This window comes from Oryx dammah, unplaced genomic scaffold, assembly GCF_014754425.2.
Source record: "Oryx dammah isolate SB20612 unplaced genomic scaffold, SCBI_Odam_1.1 HiC_scaffold_21, whole genome shotgun sequence".
In the NCBI taxonomy this organism is placed as follows: Eukaryota; Metazoa; Chordata; class Mammalia; order Artiodactyla; family Bovidae; genus Oryx; species Oryx dammah.
The window spans coordinates 13,807,681-13,823,812 of record NW_024070205.1 but is presented as its reverse complement, the minus strand read 5'-3'; the positions used below and the strand labels follow the sequence as shown (position 1 = coordinate 13,823,812).

General features: G+C 36.1%; 1 protein-coding gene across 1 annotated transcript in view; it reads left to right on the top strand.

Annotated features, from left to right (window-relative positions):
- The window catches only part of HMCN1 (hemicentin 1), a 551,984-nt gene that overhangs the window by 416,637 nt on the left and 119,215 nt on the right, over nt 1-16,132 (top strand). Inside the window, exons 58-68 of the mRNA XM_040263800.1 lie at nt 1,517-1,678; nt 2,630-2,743; nt 2,853-3,055; nt 3,355-3,436; nt 3,547-3,678; nt 4,013-4,162; nt 7,076-7,235; nt 9,877-10,001; nt 10,214-10,397; nt 11,222-11,319; nt 14,685-14,963. Of these exons, the coding sequence (XP_040119734.1) occupies nt 1,517-1,678; nt 2,630-2,743; nt 2,853-3,055; nt 3,355-3,436; nt 3,547-3,678; nt 4,013-4,162; nt 7,076-7,235; nt 9,877-10,001; nt 10,214-10,397; nt 11,222-11,319; nt 14,685-14,963 (1,689 nt within the window). The remainder of the gene's footprint in view (nt 1-1,516; nt 1,679-2,629; nt 2,744-2,852; nt 3,056-3,354; nt 3,437-3,546; nt 3,679-4,012; nt 4,163-7,075; nt 7,236-9,876; nt 10,002-10,213; nt 10,398-11,221; nt 11,320-14,684; nt 14,964-16,132) is intronic.

Below are 16,132 nucleotides of genomic sequence, written 5' to 3'. Positions count from 1 at the left end.
ATATTCTTTTCCCCATTTGGACCATTGTGTATGCCATGCTGTCTTTCTGGAAGGTATCCCCATTTTCTGTCTTCTTGGAGAACCCCATGGACAGAGGAGCCTGACAGGCTACAGTCCACAGAGTAACAAAGAGTCGGACACGACTGAGCAACTAGGCATGCACACTTGTAATTACAAGGCAGTATCAGATGGTGGCTAAGAATAGGGCTCTAAACCAGACACCAGTCTCTCCCAGTGACTGTGAAACCTTAGGAAAGATGCTAATCTCTGTCTCAGCTTCCTCATCTATAATAAGAGGATAAGAACTGTATCTAACAGATAAGTTTTATAAGCTTTCAGTGAAATGGCATTATGAAGTGTTTAGTGCCTGGCACAGCATAACCACTCAAAAAAATGTTATCTGTCATTTTTTTGCTCAATGTCACTACCACCAAATTATTCTTTATAATATATTATATTTTTGTACTGCATCAGCACTTAGCACAGCATCTGAAATAAGTATAAATGAATGGTCCTGAAAATTAGTGATTAAAAGTTTGATAGTAATATTTAAAAAACAATTTTGTCTTTTTGATCTTTTTTTTTGATGCTGTTTTAAAACCTCAATCTGAATATAATACATAGAGAGAATAATATATAGAGTATAATATAATAATAGAATGTTACATTACATTCTTTATCTCATGTCTTACTATCTTCGCTAGCCTGAGCGAGACCTATCTCTGCCTTTAAATCTATTCATTCATTCATATATTCATTCATTTTTAATGCCCATTCCTCACTCCTCTTCCCACCCCATCCCCACTTCGGAAGTCATTTGAATCCATAATATTCTTCCTTCAATATGTATGTGTTCTTATAAAAACATCTATTGTTCCATAAATGTGTGTTTTAATATGCATAATTGTCATTTACATTGTTAATCTTATTTTTACTCTTCTTTTTTCTTTACTGCTTTTGCTTTTGGAATTCTTTTTTTGGTGTTGAACAATAAGATTTTATATTGTTTATTTCTTAAATTTTTTGCTCATCTTGAAAGTCATTTATTTACATTGTGGAAATTATCTGTATAATTTACAGATAGATACCCTAAAATAAAATATCTAGTATTACTATAAACAAGAAAATAAAAACTTTAAGGGTGTAATATTAAAAGCCAGAATATTCAAATATATTTAATAAAAAGCAATATTAGATCTTTGTACATTGACAAAACCATCTTAAGAACTTCCAATTACATTTTACAAATAAAATGCACAATGATTCTGCCTTTAAAAATTCTAGTATTTTCTTTCAATTGGAAAAAACAAAACTGATGTACATGAATTTGATGAAGGCATTAGGAAATTCTAAGAAGAAAGGTAAATAATTAGTATCATTAACTCAGTGCTTTAGCAGAGTACAGTGGTTGGGCTTATATTAATAAATTGGAGTATATATTATTGATAATCTCATTTTTCACTTTTAATATGTTTAATATTAACATATTTCACTTTTAATATATTTACTATTATAGTTCCTCCAAGTATCATTGGTCCTAACCCTGAAAATCTCACTGTTGTGGTGAACAATTTCATCTCTTTGACCTGTGAGGTCTCTGGTTTTCCACCTCCTGATCTCAGCTGGCTCAAGAATGAACAGCCTATCAAACTAAACACAAATGTTCTCATTGTGCCTGGTAAGGAATTTAGTACTCTTAAAGTAGGCGACACTTTCTCATTTTTCTTTATTTTTAATACAAATGGAATTTCAGCTTAGTCTCTTTCCAGACTTTTGTCTTGCTACATTCATTTGTTCACGTTAAATGCCTCTCTCTAGCCATTTGGGGCTGTTAGGATGAAACCGTGTAGACTTTTATGAGTTGAGTGGGAATGTACAGTAACAAGGTCTGCTGCAAAAAAATATGAAATTTAGGAACAGAACTGCTTACTAATCCCTTGGGGATGATAAGTTTACGAAATAGTGCTTTCATTGGATAAATTCACTGGTTGTTTTTAATCAGTACTAAAGCTCCTGGAGGGTAGATAAATTGACTAACAGATGATAGCCACTTCCGTACTGTGGGAGATTTAAACCAGAAATACTTAACGTATACTGACTGTAGTACAATTATTGTTTACTCAGAAGAATCTGTATGAAACAGTTCTGTTATCCACACTTGGTTACTGGAGATAAATTTTTAATAATTTCTTCTTTTAGAAGGAAGCAGAGTAAGTAATGGGCTTACCTGGTTGCTTAGATGATAAAGAGTCTGCCTGCAGTGTGAGAGACCTGAGTCCAATCCCTGGGTGGGGAAGATCCCTTGGAGAAGGGAATGGCAACCCACTCTAGTATTCTTGCTGGAAAATTCCATGGACAGAGGAGCCTGGTGGGTTATAGTCCATGGGGTCACAAAAAAGAGTCGGGCATGACTGAGTGCCTAACACTTTAACTTTCAGAGTAAGTAATAATGAAAGGATCCAAGGAAACTGATTAAATTCTTTCATTTTGTATATGAAATGCTTCTATTAATATATATATAGATTTCTTTCTAAGGGAAAGGATATATTTTGTCATTTATCTTGTTGATAAACTAGTTATTACAACAATTTCTATACTGCTCTTCAATTTGCACTATATTTGCCCACAGGTGGTCGAACTTTGCAAATTATCCAGGCCAAGGTATCTGATGGTGGTGAATACACTTGTATAGCTATCAACCAAGCTGGGGAAAGCAAGAAAAAAGTTTCCCTGACTGTTTATGGTTTGTTTATACTCTTCTCATAAGAGTCTTTCATTTTTAAACTGGTATTAGGTATTTTCTATCTGAGCATCTTAATGGAAAAAACAAAACCTCTGTTTTCTTCCTTCAGTGCCCCCAAGCATTAAAGATCATGGAAGCGAATCTCTTTCTGTAGTTAATGTAAGAGAGGGGACATCAGTATCACTGGAGTGTGAATCGAATGCTGTCCCGCCTCCAGTCATCACCTGGTATAAGAATGGACGGATGCTAACAGAGTCTGCTCCCCTGGAGATTTTGGCTGATGGACAAATGCTGCACATCACAAAAGCTGAGGTGCATCTTTTATTCTTGTTTGTGTGTCGTGCGTGACTCCTTGGTGGGATTATGGAAGAGAGAATTGGAAGTTGTATCTTTCCTTTACTACACTAAAAAATTATTTTCATTAAAAAAATAACATCATCAATGCCATTATCTTCATTTTCTCATTTAAAAGAAAAAGCAGGACTGTAGAAGGCAATTAGGGCTGGGGCATTTGAGCATAAAGATGACTGATGATTTAATCTACACTCGAACAGTGTGATTAGTCATCTGTAACTTAATGGAGCACATACAATAGTATCTTTTTCTTTTAGGTATCTGACACAGGCCAGTATGTATGTAGAGCTATAAATGTAGCAGGACGGGATGATAAAAATTTCCACCTCAATGTATATGGTGAGCATCTGCCTCTAATACAAGTCTTTTTCCCCCCAGATATGCAAATGAAAGAAAGTATCCTGAATTAACTTAATGAGGACACATGATTTTCTTCTGTCTTTTTACAGTGCCACCCAGTATTGAAGGGCCTGAAAACGAAGTCACTGTGGAGACAGTCAGCAATCCTGTTACTTTCACATGTGATGCTACTGGAATCCCGCCTCCCTCCATAGCATGGTTGAAGAACCACAAACCCATAGGTAATGTAGCTGTGCATTTCTTATGGTTGTTTTCTTTTGCTCCTCATTCATTAGGTTAGTAAACTAGCACATGTTCAGTACTGTGCACATAGCTATGTTTAGTTCAGAAAGCCTAATGTACTATAATATAAACTTACAAAAGAGTCTTCATTTTACAGAGATTTTTCTCCTTGTCTTTCTCAAAAAATAAGGCAGTCCTTTAAAATCAAATCAAAGTACAAAGGGAGGACCTTTAAGAAATACATTTATCACATAAAGTCAGACATTTTTATGGTGAATTGTAGAGACGTTAAAATAAAAGCTTTTTTATGATTTGCTTTGTTTCTACCGCTAGAAAATTCTGGCTCACTGGAAGTTCATATTTTGTCTGGGGGAAGCAAACTCCAAATTGCCAGGTCCCAACATTCAGATAGTGGAAACTATACATGCATTGCCTCAAATATGGAGGGAAGAGCACAGAAAAATTACATTCTTTCAATTCAAGGTATGTGGGGTACACTCTGATCTGTCTTCAGTTTCCTTATTCCATTCTGTTTATAGTACAAAATAAGTGTATATCTAAAGAGATCATTTATAATTGATTCAAAACATCTCTTTTGTGTGTTTTGGATATTGGAGTCTTTTCAGTTTATTGAAATTTAAGTGATGTAAAGAACCATATAATTTTAGAGTACACAGCATAATGATTTGACTTACAAAACATCTTTTTTTTTAAGATTTTGTTCTATGTGGACCATTTTTTAAAAGTCTTTATTGAATTTATTACGGTATTGCTTCTATTGTTTTATGTTCTGGCTTTTTGGTCACGAGGCACAAGACATTTCGATCTTAGCTTCCCAGGCAGGGATCAAACCTGCATTGTAAAGTCTTAACCACTGGGCCATCAGGAAAGTCCCCAAAATATCTTTAGATAAACAAAAAATACTGTGAATTTTCTGTCCTGCGTTTACCAGTAGGTAGTGTTTTCATGAAAATGTACATAAATGTGAAGAAAAGAGTAGTAGAAATTTCAAAATCTGTTTTTTCATGAGTCCTGAAATGTGTACCTTCAAATAGTATATTTACTTCTTCACTTAAAGCTGGAATAATTTATTTTGATACTAAGCCTCTAGAGTCTCTACTTATATAGATATGTAAGATTTATCTCATGAAGAGATTAAATATGTCCTAATTACTGGTCAAGGAATGGGTAAATTTAAATAATCATGAATCTAATTGGAGGTGAGAATAAAGAGCATTGATTTATCCAAAAAATACTTAATTAACATCTATTATGTTCCAGCATAGAATTGAGCACTGCAGGGAGAACTTGCATCTTTTTGATGTTCAGCAAACCTTCGGGTATCATAAATTGAAATGGAAGTCTAACTTGAAAGCAAGTTGAAATGCTTGCTTTTTCCAATTTCATTATAGTTATTGTGAAAAGAATTTGTCCTAAGTTTGTCCAATGCAATTGTGAATATGTACTATCTACTTGCTGTGTGCTCTGCTGAAACTAACCACAGAAAAATTGAAATTTTTTTCCAGTTTTATTGAAATATAATTGACATGTAACATTGTATAGGGCTTCCCATTCTTTACTCAGAGGTAAAGAATCCACCTGCCAATGCAGGAGACATGGGTTCAGTCCTGGGATGGATGCTTATAATCTTTATAGCTAAAATTTCCCAGAATAAATCACCTTCTATAATCTTTGTATTATCACAAGGAAGAGGAAATGGCAACCCACTCCAGTATGCTTGCCTGGGAACTCCCATGGACAGAGGGGCCTTCTGGGCTACAGTCCATGGGGTCGTAAAGAGTATGGGGTCGTAAAGAGTATGGGGTCGTAAAGAGTTGGACACCATGTAATGACTGAGCATGCACCAACATGTTTAGTGTACAAGTACCAACATGTACAAGTTTAACGTGTACAACATAATGATTTTATATATGTATATGGTGCAAAGTGATCACCACAGTAAGATTAAAATCCATCACCGAAAAATTGAAGTTAAAGAAAAATCAAAATTAGTTTATGAGTATCAGTGGTTTTTCCTATTAGTGATGCTCAAGATTTTAGAAACACAAAAGGAAATACAGCTGTTCAGAGATTCAGTGTCAGAAATTACATGCCTAATTTATGTTTAATGCATTAATAATAATAGATGCCACTCATGGAGTATATGGTATGATCAAAGATTTTTACCAGACATTTTGTGTCTTAAGACTGTATAGATGCTATATATGTACATGAGGCCTAGTCCATGCTATGCCTTTGTTGTTGTTTTAGCTGCTAAGTTGTGTCTGACTCTTTTGCGACCCCATGGACTGTAGCCCGCCAGGCTCCTCCGTCCATGGGATTTCCCAGGCAAGAATACTGGAGTGGGTTATTATTTTCCTTCTTCAGGGGATCTTCCCAACACAGGGATTGAACCCACATCTACTGCATTGGAAAGTGGGTTCTTTACCACTGAGCCACCCAAGAGCCTGCTTTCCTGTATTTGACACTTATTATGGGATGCCTCATTAGCATTCTTATTGATTCAACTTTTTTGGTAAATATAAATTTAGTGTAATTATTATTATCTTCTGGACAACTGAAATGAGATTTGGAGAGATTATGCAGTGGTGTCTTGGTAAATATCTAACAATTGACTCTGCAAATAAAATGGTCTTGACTTGGAACCAGTCATCTGTCAGTATCTGTGGTGTGAGTATTTCCTCGGTGGCCCATTTCAAGCTACCGCTTGAAATGATGGCACTGAACACGGAGTTGTAAAGATATGCAAATCTGGCTCTTGCAACTTGGTGTGAACTGCCTCCACTATATGAACCACACCACTGTAATTATTAAGAAGAGTAATTCAAATGTGTTTCTGATAGAATTGTCAATATTTTCATTATCCACTATTTCTTAATTGAATCATTAAAGTGAGGAAGAAAGATGCTAGTAAAAGAAATAGAGATGATTGAATCTTGAATAATAAGCTATTTGTTGTTCAGAATAAAGAGTATTTAAACTGTATCATAGAGAAAGAAATACTCAATTCAGATACCTTTCTCAGACTTATGCTAAACTTTTATAAAACAGATTCTCCTGAACTGTATTAATTCTGAGCTATCGAGGCTTTAATCAGGAGTGATTCTCTCTGGCCAAGAAGGGTGCCCATGAGGTAGAGGTGTCAACAACCCCTATGACTAAATAATTATATCAACTTACAGTATAACAAAAATATTGAAGTGATTCCTATACTTATTTTTCAAGTAATTTCTGACAAGGGCAAGAGTTTGATCTTGAACCACAATCTAGGAAGAATATGACATAAAAATGGCATATTGTTCTATGATTCTGTTGTATTCATAGAATTTGCATTCTTATGCCTTGATAATGAAAGTCTTAATTATTTCTCCAAAGTTCCTCCAAATGTTGCTGATGCTGAGATTCCAAGTGAAGTCAGTGTCCTTCTTGGGGAAAATGTTGAGCTGGTCTGCAATGCAAATGGCATTCCCACCCCACTTATTCAGTGGCTTAAAGATGGAAAGCCCATAGTTAACAGTGAAACAGAAAGAATTCGGTATGTGTAAAAAGAATCATTGTGTCATTAATTGTAATGTCTTCTACAATGCTTTATGCTTCAAATTTCACATGAATAATAGTGAATTCAGTCTCTTTGGAACTTGGCTATCATTATATTCAGAAAGAAAAAGGATACAGATTGAGAGAGCTGGACACAGATATTCTCTTGGGAGAATCATTCAAAAGTATCTGTGTATGCATGTGTTCTTTATCTTTCAACTCTGTGTTATAAAATCTCCCTACATGTTCATTTCTGCAAGGGTTAGTTAGCTGTTGTAGATTTTATTCCTCTAATTCCAGAACATTTATACCAAAGTCTACATCATAAAAATAATTAGTTTTTCTTTCTTGCTAACATCAAATCAATTTCATCCTACAAACGATTCATCAGTCATCTCTTAGATGTGATTTTGTGTCCTGAAATCACCAAACCGCCAGACATGCCATAGTGCTTGGCTCATTTTGAAAAGAAGATACTATCGTCACAACCTGGTTCATCCCTTATAATGTGTCCAAATGCCGTTTTTAGTTGACTCTTCATGCCACAAACCTCATAGAGATGGAATGATAAATGTTACAGGCTTCCTGATACTTTCAACAAATGTATTTTGAAGGACAATCCATTATTCTATACTCTGCGAGACTCTTTCTTCACAAAGTCTCATATACACACCAGAGTAATTATAATTACTTGAAGAATTATGTATACCCTGCATGCACCCTTAGTCACTCAGTCATGTCTGACTCTTTGCGACCCCATGGACTGAGGCCTGCCAGGCACTTCTGTCTGTTGGATTTTTCAGGCAAGAATCCTGGAATGGGTTGCCATTTCTTTCTCTAGGGGATTTTCCTGACTCAGGTATCAAACCCATGTCTCCTACATTGGCAGGTAGATTCTTTACTACTAAACCACCTGGGAATCCCTTATATATACCTCAGCAGGCATTAATTAAGTGTATTACAAACTTTATTACTTTGAACCAATATTTTAAATGTAGGGGTTTGCAGTATATTTTCTAATCAATGAATTGAATGTACACAATTTATGGAAAAATAAGTGTTTTTTTTCCTGAATTTTTATGTTAAAATTTAAATATTAGTCCCCTTTACAAGATTAGGTGAATTGCCAAATAATGTTTTAGTTTAGAGGTATATTTTGCATTTCACTTCTCTGGTTGGACATCCCTCAAAAGTTAACCAATATTTAATTATTTTTATTAAATCAGCTGTGATGTCAACCCAGTTCCAAACCCAGTACTAGATAGTTGGTGGGACTTTAAGTTATTCTAAAAGGTAATATTTATACCTAGGAATTTAGGATCTATTACTTCTCCTCTTAAATTAAGATCTCAAATATATTTATTCTTATTTTTGATTTTTTGATTATTTGTTCCCAGCTCCACAATATATGTAGGTTTGTGAGGAGGCCAATGTATCCACCAAATGAAGTAATTTTTCCAAAGTCAATTTACTGTTTTCCTTTAGTCATGGCAGCTTGCTTTTTGTTTATTCATATGGTTAAATTCATGGAATTTAAAAATTTATGTTTTCAAAAAGAAAAAATAAAATAGACCCAGATAATAAAATTATAATTCTCAATAATTATATTTAATAATATGATATAGTAGAAATGGAGTATTTACTCTTGACACTGGGAGAATCTAATAAAATGACTATTGTAAGAATAACCGTAGATAGTAATTTAACCTCTTTATAAAACATAGGAAGTTTTATTTGATAATAAATGGTGTGTGAATAGAATCAGTAATGTAATCACCTTAATTTAGATATCATTGATAATGTAATCATATTGTTAGTATTCACTATTATGTAATTCAAAGAGAAAGCTATAGCAATTTGTGGGAAAAAATTTGCAAACGACATCCGTACATAAATACTAAGCTGTTGTCACTGTTTAAATAAGTTATTCCATCTTGCTCCTTCAGTTCAGTTCAGCCGCTCAGTCGTGTCCGACTCTGCGACCCCATGAACCGTAGCACACCAGGCCTCCCTGTCCATCACCAACTCTGGGAATTCACTCAAACTCATGTCCACTCGAGTCGGTGATGCCATCCAGCCATCTCATCCTCTGTCATCCCCTTCTCCTCTTGCCCTCAATCTTTCCCAGCATCGGATTCTTTTCACATGAGTCAGCTCTTTCTCATTAAGACTGATACTAAGTTGTTTATAGCTAGATTTTTCACTTTAATTTCTCATTAAAACATTATAAACATTCTTCAGGTTTTATACCAAAATTTTTATAATTTTCATTTAATTCAAACCTTATATTGATAAGTAATGACAAAACATTCTATTTCTGAGAAAAACATGCCTTTGCCCATGATTTGGATAGCAAAATCCCTGATGTTGTTCATTTCCTTTTCCTGAGAAGGAGGCAGCGGGTGTATGACACCCATTACTGTAGAAGTTTAGTTGGTTACCTGAAATCACCTTCAGTTTCACTAGCTCTGATTTCCATGTACTTAATGAAAAAGATTTGAACCATTATATCCAAGATGAAGATGCATTTTAGTGTGACTTTTTTTCTTTTTAAGAATATAGTAATCCAAGTGAGTTTTCCAGAAATAGCTAGCTCCATACAAATCATCTCAGCGCATCTGTTGTACTCTCTCCTACAGGGTGACTGCAGACGGCAGCACATTAAATATTTACGGAGCTCTCCCATCCGACATGGGGAAGTACACGTGTGTTGCTACTAATCCTGCCGGAGAAGAAGACCGGATTTTTAATTTAAATGTCTATGGTAAATATGAAATTTCATCCTCTTTTGGTTATGCTGCCTTAGAATCTATCAGATGAAATAAAGCCGTAGGTGTCTGAAGCATTTAGTTCTAAAATCTGATGTTCTTGTTATTTCCTTTTAGGATATAAAGCAGAAATATGAGTAAATGTAGTTGAATGATTTGAACTAGTAATAAACCCATTCCCTCCTCTCTCATTTTCTGCATGACATAGTTCCACCTGCAATTAGGGGTAATAAAGAAGAAGCAGAGAAATTAATGGCTTTGGTGGATACCTCAATAAATATTGAATGCAGAGCCACAGGAATGCCTCCACCACAGATAAACTGGCTAAAGAATGGACTTCCTCTTCCTCTCTCCTCCCATATCCGGTTGCTGTCTGGAGGACAAGTTATCAGGTCAGCTTTTATTGTGTGTGATTTGCTACACAGAGTTACTGTAATTGTAAACCTTAACTTTGGTAAACTTGTAAAGTTGGTAAAGTTGGCTCCCTGATTAAGAATCCGCCTGCAAGAGATACAAGAGACCTGGGTTCAATCCCTGGGCTGGGAAGATCCCCTGGAGGAAGAAATGGCAACCCACTCCAGTATTCTTGCCTGGGAAATCTCATGGACTGAGGAGTCTGGTGGGTTACAGTCCATGGGGTTGCAAGAAAGTTGAACACAACTTAGCTAGTAAGCAACAACAGCTTCATCTAAATAATGTTTTAAAAATGTCTTTCCCTTTCAGTTTTTTGTTTTTTAGAAGAGGGAGAATGGCAAATATAAATTTGAAATGCTTTATTATTATTTAAATGTTCATTTTTTAGTAAATTTGCATACAATAGGTCATTCATAGACTTATATCTATCATATATATATATTTCAAGAGCTGCTCTTTTAGCTAAAACTTTGTATGGCAAAAGGATGGGAAGATGCTTACTATAATCCTGTGATTTTCATCATTATCTGTTAATATATATTTGAAAAATATTCACCTCACATTGTGTTACATTTTCAGTGGCTTACTCTTAGTGCCTAATCAGCTTTGTCAAATAAATTTCACGGGAGTTATCTATGTTTTGCGATAGATGGTTATAATCTTTATAACTAAAATTTCCCCAAATAAATCACCTTCTATAATCTTTGTATTATCACAAGTATTTTTATTTGTATATGTTGATCAAATGTCAAATTATGAAGTGGGATGAAATTATGAAGTGTTGGGTCAAATTGTTTTCCAGGATTGTGAGAGTTCAGGCATCCGATGTTGCTATGTATACCTGTGTGGCATCCAACAGAGCTGGGGTGGATAATAAACATTACAGTCTTCAAGTTTTGGGTATGTTACCAGAAACGTCCCTATTACTTCACTATGTGTCCAATATTAAGCAACAGGCTTAATTTAAATATTGACATATCAGGAAAGATTGGTAAAATAGGATCTTACTAACTAGGGCAGAGATTGGGGGCAGGAGGAGAAGGGGACGACCGAGGATGAGATGGCTGGATGGCATCACTGACTCGATGGACGTGAGTCTGAGTGAACTCCGGGAGATGGTGATGGACAGGGAGGCCTGGCGTGCTGCAGTTCATGGGGTCGCAAAAAGTCAGACACAACTGAGCGACTGAACTGAACTGAACTGAACTAGGGCAGAATGCATTTTTTCCCAGGGGATACGTATATATTGAAGCATACTGTCTGTCAAAATACTTTTGTAACCTGGAATTTAGCATTAAATGAAAGGTCAGTTTTTTAAAATAGCATTTCAATCCAGACACAAGACCAGTCTTTTCGTACAAAAAGACAGTTAAGACTGTTTTCTAATGTGTTATCGTCTGAGAGTCTTTAAAATATGAATGGATATTTGTGTGTATACTAAATATCTGTCTGTTATGTTAGACAGAGACAGAACTTAAAACATTCCACTTCTCAAGATTTGCTAGACCAGAGAGTTCACAATCCCCAAGAACATCTCAGAAGAGTTAAGTAACTATTTACCATAGGCTAAAAATGATTTATGTTGGATTATATAAAATTGACTCTGGAACTTATTGTTTTGTTTATTCCACACAAGGTAGTTGAAAGTATACTTCTGGAATAATATCAGTTCAGTTCAGTCACTCAGTCATGTCTGAATCTTTGCAACTCCATGGACTGCAGAATGCCCAGCCTCCCTGTCCATCACCAACTCCCGGAGTTTACTCAAACTCATGTCCATTGAGTTGCTGATGTCATCCAACCATCTCATCCTCTATCATCCCCTTCTTCTCCTGCTTTCAATATTTCCCAGCATCAGAGTCTTTTCTAATGAGTCAGTTCCTCGCAGCAGGTGGCCAAAGTATTGGAGTTTCAGCTTCAGCATCAGTACTTCCAATGAATATTTAGGACTAATTTCCTTTAGGATGCACTGGTTTGATCTCCTTGCAGTCCAAGGGACTCTCAAGAGTCTTCTCCAACACCACAGTTCAAAAGCATCAATTCTTAGGCACTCAGCTTTCTTTATAGTCCAACTCTCATATCCATACATGACTACTGGAAAAACCATAGCTTTGACTAGACAGACCTTTGTTGGCAAAGTAATGTCTCTGCTTTTGAATATGCTATCTAGGTTGGTCATAACTTTTCATCCAAGGAGCAAGGGTCTTTTAATTTCATGACTACAGTCACCATCTGAAGATATATTGGAGCCCCCCAAAATAAAGTCTGTTACTGTTTCCACTGTTTCCCCATCTATTTGCCATGAAGTGATGGAATCAAATGCCATAATCTTAATTTTCTGAATGTTGAGTTTTAAGCCAACTTTTTCATTCTCCTCTTTCACTTTCATCAAGAGGCTCTTTAGTTCTTCTTCACTTTCTGCCATAAGGGTGGTGTCACCGGCGTTATCTGCAGTTATTGATATTTCTCCTGGCCATCTTGATTCCAGCTTGTGTTTCATACAGCCCAGCATTTCTCATGATGTACTCTGCATAGAAGTTAAATAAGCAGGGTGACAATATACAGCCTTGACGTACTCCTTTTCCTATTTGGAACCAGTCTGTTGTTCCATGTCCAGTTCTAACTGTTGCTTCCTGACCTGCATACAGATTTCTCAAGAGGCAGGTCAGATGGTCTGGTATTCCCATCTCTTTCAGAATTTTACAGTTTGTGGTGATCCACACAGTCAAAGGCTTTTAGCATAGTCAATAAAGCAGAAATAGATGTTTTTCTGGAACTCTCTTGCTTTTTCCATGATCCAGCAGATGTTGACAATTTGCTTTCTGGTTCCTCTGTCTTTTATAAAACCAGCTTGAACATCTTGAAGTTCACGGTTCATGTACAGTAGAAGCCTGCCTTGGAGTATTTTGAGCATTACTTTACTAAAGTGTGAGATGAGTCCAGTTGTTTGGTAGTTTGAGCATTTTTTGGCATTGCCTTTCTTTGGGATTGGAATGAAAATTGGCCTTTTCCAGTCCTATGGCCACTGTTGAGTTTTCCAAATTTGCTAGCATATTGAGTGCAACACTCTCACAACATCATCTTTCAGAATTTGAAATAACTCAACTGGAATTCCATCACCTCCACTAGCTTTGTTCATAGTGATGCTTTCTAAGGCCCACTTGACTTCACATTCCAGGATGTCTGGCTCTAGGTAAGTGATCACACCTTCATGGTTATCTGGGTCATGAAGATCTTTTTTGTACAGTTTTTCTGTATATTCTTGCCACCTCTTCTTAACATCTTCTGCTTCTGTTAGGTCCATACCATTTCTGTCCTTTATCAAGCCCATCTTTGCATGAAATGTTCCCTTGGTATCTCTGATTTTCTTGAAGAGATCTCTAGTGTTTCCTATTTTATTGTTTTCCTCTATTTCTTGGTTTGATCACTTAGGAAGGCTTTCTTATTTCTCCTTGCTCTTCTTTGGAACTCTGCTTTCAGATGGATATATCTTTCCTTTTCTCCTTTGCATTTCACTTCTCTTCTTTTCTCAGCTGTATGTAAGGCCTCCTCAGACAACTATTTTGCCTTTTTGCATTTCTTTATCTTGGGGATGGACTCGATCCCTGTCTCCTGTACAGTGTCACCAACCTCCATCCACAGTTCTTCAGGCATTCAGTCTATCAGACCTAATCCCTTGAATCTGTATGTCACTTCCACTGTATAATTGTAAAGGATTTGATTTAGGTCATACCTGAACGGTCTAGTGGTTTTCCCTACTTTCTTCAATTTAAGTCTGAATTTGGCAATAAGGAGTTCATGATCTGAGCCACAGTCAGTTCTTTTGTTTACTGACTGTATAGAGCTTCTCTATCTTTGGCTGCAAAGAATATAGTCAGTCTGCATTCAATATTGACCATCTGGTGATGTCCATGTGTAGAGTCTTCTCTTGTGTTTCTGGAAGAGGATTTAATATCTGGAATATATTATAATAAATTAAAGGTGAAAATCTAAAATGTTAAAAAATGACCAAATTTAAACCACATTTAGTTTTGTATGTTCAACAAGGAAAACAGTCCTGAGAGCTTATTATTAATATTTTGCAAAGTTAGTAATTAGCCTATAACACATGTTTTTATAGTAAAGTCATTAATTAATTATATGCTGTTTTAAATTCTATAATTTTATAGATCACAGAAACACTATAGAACTATGTGAACGATTAAAATTTTTAATCTAAATTGATATCAAATAATAATAGATATATAATTTTGTTTTCTATATAGTACCACCAAGTCTGCACAATGGGATGGGGACAGAGGAAATCACAATTGTCAAGGGTAGTTCCACCTCCATGACATGTTTTACTGATGGAACCCCAGCTCCCAGGATGTCCTGGCTTAGAGATGGTCGCCCTCTGGGGCTAGATGCCCATCTGTCAATCAGCTCTCAAGGAATGGTCCTTCAGCTCATCAAAGCAGAAACTGAAGATTCGGGACGGTATACCTGCATTGCCTCGAATGAAGCAGGGGAAGTCAGCAAACACTTTATCCTGAAGGTCTTGCGTGAGTAAAATAATTGGGAAATATGTCATAATAAAGACAATAAGTAAGTGTAATCTTTAGAATCACTGGCTATGGGACAAAATTTTTAAAAATTTCATTGTACTCCATATTTCTGTTCTATAATTCACCTACATTTACTTTTATCTGAAGCATGTTAAATTATTGTTTCTTCTCTGTATAAAAGGATGAGCCCTACTACTTATAAAACGTCATTCACTGACCAAGTCATACAACTAGTAGTTAAGTAGTTTTTTAACTTTTTCCAAGAATTAAAATCCCCCTTCCTGGGTAGCAGCCTTGTCATGGTGAAGGGGCTTGCATAACTCCATGAAGCTATGAGCCATGCCTTGCAGGGCCACCCAAGGTGGATGGGTCAGAGCGAAGAGTTATGACAAAACATGGTCCACTGGAGGTAGAAATGACAACCCACTCCATTATTCTTGCCATTAGAACACAACAAATAGTATGAAAAGCAAAAAGATATGACACCGAAAGATGAGCCGCCCCCAAGTAGAAGGTGCCCAGTATGCTAGGCAAAGAGCGGAGAGCAGTTACTAATAGCTCCAGAAAGAATGAAGTGGCTGGGCCAAAGCAGAAACAGTGCTCAGATGTGTACGTGTCTGGTGGTAAAAGTAAAGTCTGATGCTGTAAAGAACAGTATTGCATAGGAACCTGGAATGTTAGGTCCATGAATCAATGTAAATTGGATGTGGTCAAGCAGGATTTGGCAAGATTAAACATCAACATCTTAGGAATCAGTGAACTAAGATGGACTGGAATGGGTGAATTTAATTCAGATGACCAATATATCTACTACTGTGGGCAAAAATCCCTTTGAAGAAATGGAATAGCTCTCATAGTCAACAAAAAGAGTCCAAAATGCAGTACTTGAACTGTGGCTCAGATCATAAGCTCCTTATTGCCAAATTCGGGGTTAAATTGAAGAAAGTAGAGAAAAACCACTAGGCCACTCAGGTATGATCTAAATCAAATCCCTTATGATTATACAGTGGAGGTGACACATAGATTCAAGGGACTGATCTGGTAGATAGAGTGCCTGAAGAACTATGGGCAGAAGTTCATAACATTGTACAGGAAACAGTGACCAAAACCAGCCCAAAGGAAAAAAAAAAATACAAGAATGCAGAGTGGTTGTCTGAGGAGGTTTT